This window comes from Chaetodon trifascialis, chromosome 15, assembly GCF_039877785.1.
Source record: "Chaetodon trifascialis isolate fChaTrf1 chromosome 15, fChaTrf1.hap1, whole genome shotgun sequence".
Taxonomy (NCBI): Eukaryota; Metazoa; Chordata; class Actinopteri; order Chaetodontiformes; family Chaetodontidae; genus Chaetodon; species Chaetodon trifascialis.
The window spans coordinates 9426723-9434697 of NC_092070.1; the positions used below are offsets into that span (position 1 = coordinate 9426723).

Genomic DNA, 7975 nt, shown 5'->3' on the forward strand with positions numbered 1-7975 from the left:
ATTTTGACTGATTGACCTCTTGTAACAGCTGATTTTAGCCTGCACGCAAAGTATGTTTTAATGTCACGGTGCCTTGAATGTACTGTATGCGACGACAGTCTTTGCTGTTATGGGTCTGTAAAGTGTTTGGGATCCTGTGTTGTTCATTAGTATGTGTGAAGAGTTCAATGTGTGTGTGTGTGTCTCTGCCTTGCATGATCTCAGTTGGTGTCTTTACACTGGAGGGGGATGGATGCGTGTGTGTGTGTGGGGACCTATTTCTAGTTTTTAGCTTTGATCCTGTATAGACACAAAATTCATTTAAATACAGATTTATGATGCAAATGCCCCCATAAGCACTGACAGTTCATTGAGTGTTTTTTGTGCATACTATTAACCAAATGTTCAATTAATGAAAATACCAGAAAGCAGAAAGTAATTGGCACACAGTGAAACTGAAGCCTTTGGAGCTCTGGGGCAGTAGCCTGATTGGTCATCAGCCATGATTATGAATGATGCCACTGTGTGAAGATCACACACAGTTTCCCTGGGGTGCTGTGTTCTGCCAGTTTTCTACTTAACAATGAGACATTCATCCACATAATGATGCTGAAAGTGGATGTTGTTTGCTTTCTTCAGTTTGAATGCTACCAAAATCCTGAAATCTGGATGAAGCTAAACATCTTATTGTTATCATGTTATAGCAGCTGCTACACTAATTAACAATATTAAATACTGACCGTTCTCTCACTGAGCTGCTTTTCTTAACAAACTTAAGCAAGTGTGACAAGAACAAAAGGTATCTATCTCATACATCAACATGGAATTTATTTTCATTTTAGTTTCAGATGAACGTTTCACATTTTATACAAAATCATTAGAAAATGCCCGACACTCCAAAATCCCATGGCTAATCCTTGTTTAGCGGCTTCAGACAAAGGATTAATAGGGAATCATGCAGCATCCTGGACCAGTTGATGAGGCTCTGCCTGAGCTCCAGATCAGTCAAATTGCAGTCCACAGTTCCCTTGATGGTCATAACGGTCATAACCTGACAAAATGGTACAGTGATATCTGACCACATCTACTAATTTACACAGTAGAGAAAAAGGATGCTGTCACTGACAGCTTCCTGCCTTTCCCAGCTGATCTGCAGACTTCCTTTAGCTGATCATCACCACCCAAATGTCTTCGATGAATGGACAAAGTACCACATCAACAACACCATGCATGTTTTCTTACGCATGACACATCATTGGTTATGACTGGTTATGTAGATTTAAAAAAAAGATTAATATCTGACTTTAAAATTAACCAATGACTGCAGGCCTGAGGGAGGGGGTCCACTGAGCCTCTGTTTGGATGAGGTAAAAGTGAGGGGGGGGACAAGTGGAGGCTAATCACTCAGTGTTTTGCTAATGTACATGCCCAGCATACACACACACGCACAAATGAGGTCTCAGCTCAAGCGCACAGACACACACCCTTACTCGCAAACACCTCTGCCTCATGCCAAAAGCTTCTGAATTGTTCTTTGAGGGTACAGTTGAGCCAGATGACTGACGCCACACTCCTCGAGGGACAGTGTGTGACTGCGTGAGAGAGAAAAGGGTCAGAAAAGATAGTACACACCCCCGATTAAGATCCAGCGACTGAAAATAGATTTTATTAAGCCAATGCAAAGAGATGTCCCTCTCAAACAGAAGAACCCATGACAGCGGGGCAGCGAGGCACTTACACAATCACTTTCATTTTACACAGTGCTTGCGTCAGTGTGTGTGTGTCTTAAGTGGAGACACAGCTACATTTTTTTTTTTGTTACTGTTTTTTGATCAGACGTTCAACACGCGCGCACACTCACAGGTACTCGTTTCACATTGGAGCATGTTTTTAGCAGTTGGCACATGTACATGCAAAGCTTCAGTTTGGCCTGCGCAGGCAAACTGAGGGAAAAGGAAGCAGAGGAAGGAGGGAGGGGAAGGAGGGAGGAAGGAAGGAAAAGATAGACGTGTATGTGAACAGACAAACGCACAGATAGACTTACAGACAGGCTCTTGAACACTTTGAGCGTTTAAAAACACCCCCCTGCCTGTCTTTGATCCTGCCCCTGCCCCCCTTGTGTCACATGTTCATAGCAGCACCAGAGGAGCCCTCTGATTGGTGGGTACAGCCGTCCGTTAAGTCAGTCAGTTTCAAGGATGAGTGGTGGTTGCTCGTTCTCTTCCTCTAAGCGCAGATCATTGAGGTCATCTTCTAGCCCCGCCCCTCCCACAGCACCCTGCTCTTCACAGTAACCTGGGAAACAAAAGTTCAAAGGTCAAATCCTGAAACGACTTTGTACACGACTCAATTCAAAGTACAGGAGAATAAAGTAGTAGTAAACTGCACTAACTGATTCCTACAATTAATATCAAAAACAAAAATAGTCAGGAATTACAGCTGTGTAAAGGACGTTGTGTGACAAACCTTTAGTGACTGCAGCACTGTAGGTTTGTGCCACAAGTGGGCGCTCATGTGACCCCTGCTCAAGGATCTCATTGGATGGCTCTGCACTGCCGTCTAGCCTGAAGTCAATGACAGCAGATATTCAGAAACAATAAACTGTTAAAATCCAGGCTGCTGGTTGTGTAAAAGGTCAGATTATAGTGTTCAGTGACCTGTCACATGTATTTATTCTGTGTGTGTGTGTGTGTGTGTGTGTGTGTGTGTGTGTGTGTGTGTGTGTGTGTGTGTGTGTGTTACCTGTGCTGCTTCATAAGTGTGCATTCCCCTCCCTCTTGTGGATCCAGGTTGTACAGATACAGGTAACCATCAGCCGCTGCCACCAACAACCTGGGAATCTTCTGAATCCTAATTTCAGACAAAGATTCACAAACATAGTGGTGTCTATTTAAGGATAAAGACCATTTTTGGGCACTGTGGCTTGTACACTGTTGTTATGCAACTACTGAGCCCGTGTTTGCTGCACTTGCTCATCAAAGGACTCTTTCACAGACTGATACAAGCAGCAGTTTATAAGATTCTTCCAAGTTCATTAAAACACCGCAGTTGAAACCTGTGTTGAGCTGCATCTGAAACATCCAGTGGTAAAATGCACTGATTCACATTTTATAGAACAGAGGAATATGAAAACTGTTATTGAGCATGAGCAGCAACATTAACACTGCTATAGTAAACATCATTAAAAGACTTTCAAACAGCACAGCATTGAATACAGTATCTGACTGAAGGCAAAACATGAAGATTACGTCACAGATGACTTTGAAGTTCTTCTTCTTAATAAGAAATGAAGATGGAATGAAAGGCGCAAGACAAATTTGCGTGACCTGTCTATGTATTGAAATCTAGCCCTGAGATCAGAGCAGCATTGAGTCATCCATATTACTGTTAATACTTTCACTTTCACTTCACTGCAGTTCTTTCTGGGTTGGGCATGGCATCTACAAATGGATGTGTGTACGTACATACTGTATGTTTCCATACAGGTGTGTGTATACTCACACAGCTAAGGCGCAGATGTTCTTATGTCCGCAGAATGGCAGACGTACAGTGGCAAAGGCTCGTCCCTGGGTGAACATTTCCGTAACCTGGGAAGGCAGGTAGGTGGTGGACGCCATCAGAACCTTGCCCAGGTACCCTCCCCATGTGGTGGGCTCCTCCGCTGGCCTACATACACACACACAGAATGTGAGAAGCCTGTGTTCATCAGAGGACAATGCACGGCATCCCAGCTCTCTGGAGCCTTTTAAAACTGGACGTATAAGGACAGAAAGAGGAAGGGAAAGGTACGTACACATACTTCTCCTTCTGCGTCTCTAATTTGAAGATGTGGACCGTCTCTGTGTTGCTGGAGGCCGACAGGTACAGGCCTTCCATACTGAACGCCAGTGAGCAGATGCTCACGCAGCTAAAATAACAGACAGAATCATGGCAGTCTTAAATAGTGAAACAGCTTTAATTTCTGAAAAACTGCAGTGCATCAATCATCAGATCATCTACCGCTTGACTCCTCTTCGAAACTCAAAGAGCTTCTGTCCCTCTGGGATTGAGAAGACACGGATGACTGTGCCCTGGGAGGAAGTGAAAGATGCACAGAACATGACAACACTTGGAGGGGAAGCAACAACAGTGATCTGTATTTGCTCAGCTGGAAAACAAGAATCACACACAAATAACCCACACAGGCCAGTATACTGGAAAGTAACTGCGCTACCTTCTCTGAGGCTGTGGCTAGTTTGGTTCCACTGGCATCAAAAGCCAGAGCCGCTAATGGGCTGTCATGGGCTGGAATCATATTAGCCGCTCGCTGGAAAACAAATACCGACACTAGTTAGAGATGTACGACTTCAGAAAGACAAAAATAGTGAGCATCAGTGACTGAGGACAGGAAACACTGGCTGTCAAAATAGTGAGGACACCGCAGAACAGTTATGTATGATGAAAAAAGGGGAAATAAGAGCTTGGCTGGCACGAATGATTACATATAATGGCTTTATTACACAATGATGGCATAGCGCAGAGGGCCTTACTGTGTCTGCGGTCACCTACCAGATTGACTGTGTCAAACACTTGAACTTCTCCTATCGTAGCGCTGCCTGGGTAAGCCAGGTAACAATTGTCATTGCTGATGGAAAGGGCGCACAATCCTGGAGAAATAACAGATTCAAGCAAATTAGCAAGAGGAAGCCAAAGAAAGAAAGACAGATTCATCCGATTCTCACACATCCACATTCATCTGAACGTGACAGTAAGTGAAACTGAAAGAGTGACTCAAAGGCTGACAATCAATTGAATGTTTTCAGCTTTGACCAAATTTGAAGAAATTCACCCATTGTGCTCCTGAGATGTCGTGTTCAACCAGTGTCAGCAAATGATTGTATTTATGTTTTTAACAGTGTCTCAACTTGCTTGGAATGGGGGTTGTATGCACACACACACACACACACACACACACACACACACACACACACACACACACACACACACACACACACACACACACACACACACACACACACACACACACACACACACACACACACACACACACACACACACTACACTATGTTGAGATGCTGCCTGCCTTTCTTCAGACTCACCTGAAGGGTTGGGTGGAGTTTCTCTGATAGTGTGCAGCACTTTCATGTCTCGGATGTTGTGAATGTAAAGCGACTCCTCCAGACACACAATCAGCCTCTGCAGAGGAGCCAAAGAAGATCAACATCACAAGACAAATACGGCTTCCGGCTTTGATGAATATGTAACAAGGTCAAGTGAAAACGCCTGCCTGACAGACAGACAGACAGACACAGACAGACAGACAGACAGACAGACAGACAGACAGACAGACAGACAGACAGACAGACAGGTATTTCTTTGCCCTCCACCTCCTACCTGTCTGTTGAGCTTGACAGCCAGTATGGTGTTGGAGTACGAGTAGTTGCAGATCTCAGTTCCCTTCTTGAAATGACAGACTTTGAGCTTCCTGGGGGCCTTCAGGCTGACGATGGCCACCAGGCTGCTGGAGAACAGGCGCTCCACAATACACACATCCTCTGTGTCCGCTGCAGGAACACACACACACAAATCATCACCTCACTACAATCGCCCAGTGGCATCCTTTCATCTTTTAGTAGCTGACTTTCTGTGACTCTTGCAGTGACAATTTTAAAATATTTAAGGAATTCAAATGGTGCAAATGAAAGCATCTCTTTATAGCCACGTTTAGCAGACAGCTGATTCACAGAGGAACACTAACAGCTGTTAGTGGCCACTGTGGTGCTGTTTTAATCTTTTTGTGACTTTCATTGTTTCTGAACACACCTGCAAATCTTTTATGCATGTTTAGTAAATGGCCTGGGCACAAGCTAGGTTTGTATCTTCTACTGCCTGCTTTGCATTGGCCATTCAAATTTAACATATTTATCAAAAGGTACATGTCAGCTCACAATACATGAGCAGTTAACAAGCACATGCAAGAGATCATGCTGTGCATTATGCAAATCCAATAATGCGAGGGAGGCTTGATGATTTAGTCCATGGGTGTGGGCAAAGTGCTGACAAAGTTTATTAATATTTAAAGTAACAGCACTCCTGTAATGGTGCAGTGACTGTGTCCAGTCTAGACAAAAGGCATTATAAACAATAACTCAAAAATATGACTGATATTGCAGATTAAGCATCTTTAAAATCCATTATACATGCACAAGGATTGTGTACTTGTGACTGCATAAAATAATTATACACACAAGTGCAGATAAGGTATTACAACTGAAAAGCAGAGCTTAGACAATACTCACTACATTCATATATCTGCTCCAATTTGTCCACAGAGGACAGGGAGAAAAACTTGTATCCTGATTTGGTGCCAACAGCTAAGGACCTGTATAAATAATAAAAACAGATAAAGGAGCAGCATTGAATAATCATGGCATCAGCAAGATATCACACCCATACACCCGCTGATCATAATTATTACAGCTCACAGAGGCGTTTTAAAGTGGACACAGGAGGGATCAGACTCATGGTTTCATTTCAGTGTTACTGGTTGTACTGGTCAGATGGTGACAGTGGTCACACGACCAGGGCCCTGTGGTCTCCAGCAGTCAACAGCAAATTTAGCAGACTAACCCTCCGCGCAGTACAACGGCACATCAAGCTACATGTCTTCAAGAGATCTGTCTTAAAGAGGTACACTGACCCAGTATGAGACTTTTACGCAATTAAACAGTCCTTCGGCTGAAGCGCCAGTCCTTCAGAAAAATCACCCGGTCAAAGCTGGCGAGCATAACAAGTAAAAATCACAAGTTATGTCTGTCTGCAGTCAGTTTATTAATAATAACAATCGTCACCTCAGCCTCCCAAGTTACATGACACCTAACCTACATGTGTATTGTAGCTAAAGTTAGCCAGCATCATGCTAGCTAGAAAGCTATGCTAGTGACGAATGAAGTAGCACACACAGTTTGCATTGACTTGACAGTTTTACTAGGTCTAGCTATATTCAGCGTCTATTAGAAGTAATTTTTAACGTGATAAACTACATGCAGGGTGCTCCACATCGAGCCCTGTCACACCGCGAGGCGCCCAGACAAGTCCACACTCAACTAGCTAACGTCAGCTAGCTTGACAGCAGAGGCCATCGGATCCCCAGACACTCTCCCCGGCCCTGCCTTACGTGTTGTCCTGGTTAAAGTTGGCGAACAGGAGCTGGCTTCCGCCAGCATCCCCGCTTTGACTGGCCAAGTTCATGGGCTCGGCACCATCGACATATAATGCTCCGGTAGAAATAGCAGCAGTTGGGCTGGGATAACTACTGTGGTAAGGGCCAGAAGTGTTGAGCTTCAGGGGGCCATCTCTTTTTCTTAGCCTTGCTGTAGTGATTGTTGTTGTTTTTCAGAGGGGCTGTTGCTCCCCCTTACTGCGCATGCTCCGACGACGCAGCGTGCGGTGCCTTTAAAGAGCCAGAGCAGTTTTGTGAAGTACAATGTCGTGGTGACAATAATGTCATCATATCCGATATGACTGTGAATAACACGTTTTTGTCTGATTATCACGGTTCCACAAGACAAATAAAAGCAGGAGAAAACTCTGCTGCAAACCCTCCGCTGTATAGCAACTTTTCATGACTTGATGTAACAGCGCCCCCGACCGTCAATATATGAGAACTACATCTAAACGAATGGGCGAGCTACACGTTTTACCCTGATTGGTAAGTTATAAATATTATATTCATACCACATACCATTGATGTAGGCCAGTTCATATGTCCTCTTGCCTCCAGCTGAAAATTGAGTATTAATTAATACTCTACATCACACAGTTTGCAAAGCTGTTCCAACAGCTCTTCTCCAGGTAATTAGAATTTTTTATTCAAATATGTCCACTTTCTTACCTTTCTTAAAAATATCAAATGTTTCCATGTTTAATCATTCAATTTTAAACTATAATGCCGTGCAGCTCTGTTTTGTCATTCTACAATGTTAAGATAATCACA

The 7975-nt window shown here is 43.7% G+C and overlaps 1 protein-coding gene across 2 annotated transcripts; it reads right to left on the minus strand.

Moving 5' to 3' along the window:
- Window positions 1–790: 790 nt before the first annotated feature.
- wipi2 (WD repeat domain, phosphoinositide interacting 2) lies at window positions 791–7418 on the minus strand. 2 transcript variants are annotated; one of them, XM_070981288.1, is made up of 12 exons: window positions 7157–7418; window positions 6279–6361; window positions 5374–5543; window positions 5079–5175; window positions 4528–4625; window positions 4193–4285; window positions 3979–4049; window positions 3779–3886; window positions 3481–3645; window positions 2722–2829; window positions 2446–2543; window positions 791–2274 (listed from the first exon to the last, which is right to left on the minus strand). In XM_070981288.1, exons 1-12 carry the CDS (start codon window positions 7228–7230, stop codon window positions 2162–2164), a joined length of 1278 nt encoding a protein of 425 aa, XP_070837389.1. In that variant the 5' UTR covers window positions 7231–7418; the 3' UTR covers window positions 791–2161. The 2 variants fall into 2 exon arrangements, with proteins under 2 accessions (XP_070837389.1, XP_070837388.1); XM_070981287.1 differs by having other exon boundaries at window positions 3773–3886.
- Window positions 7419–7975: the final 557 nt, after the last annotated feature.

What these genes read in the sequence shown, in the direction of transcription:
- wipi2 (XM_070981287.1), bottom strand. Translation starts at nt 7,230, where the DNA reads ATGAACTTGGCCAGTCAAAGCGGGGATGCTGGCGGAAGCCAGCTCCTG. An exon ending in AACTCCACCCAACCCTTCAG is followed by an intron (nt 4,626 to 5,078) that starts GTGAGTCTGAAG and finishes TTATTTCTCCAG; the next exon opens with GATTGTGCGCCCTTTCCATC. An exon ending in ACACTTATGAAGCAGCACAG is followed by an intron (nt 2,544 to 2,721) that starts GTAACACACACA and finishes CATTGACTTCAG; the next exon opens with GCTAGACGGCAGTGCAGAGC.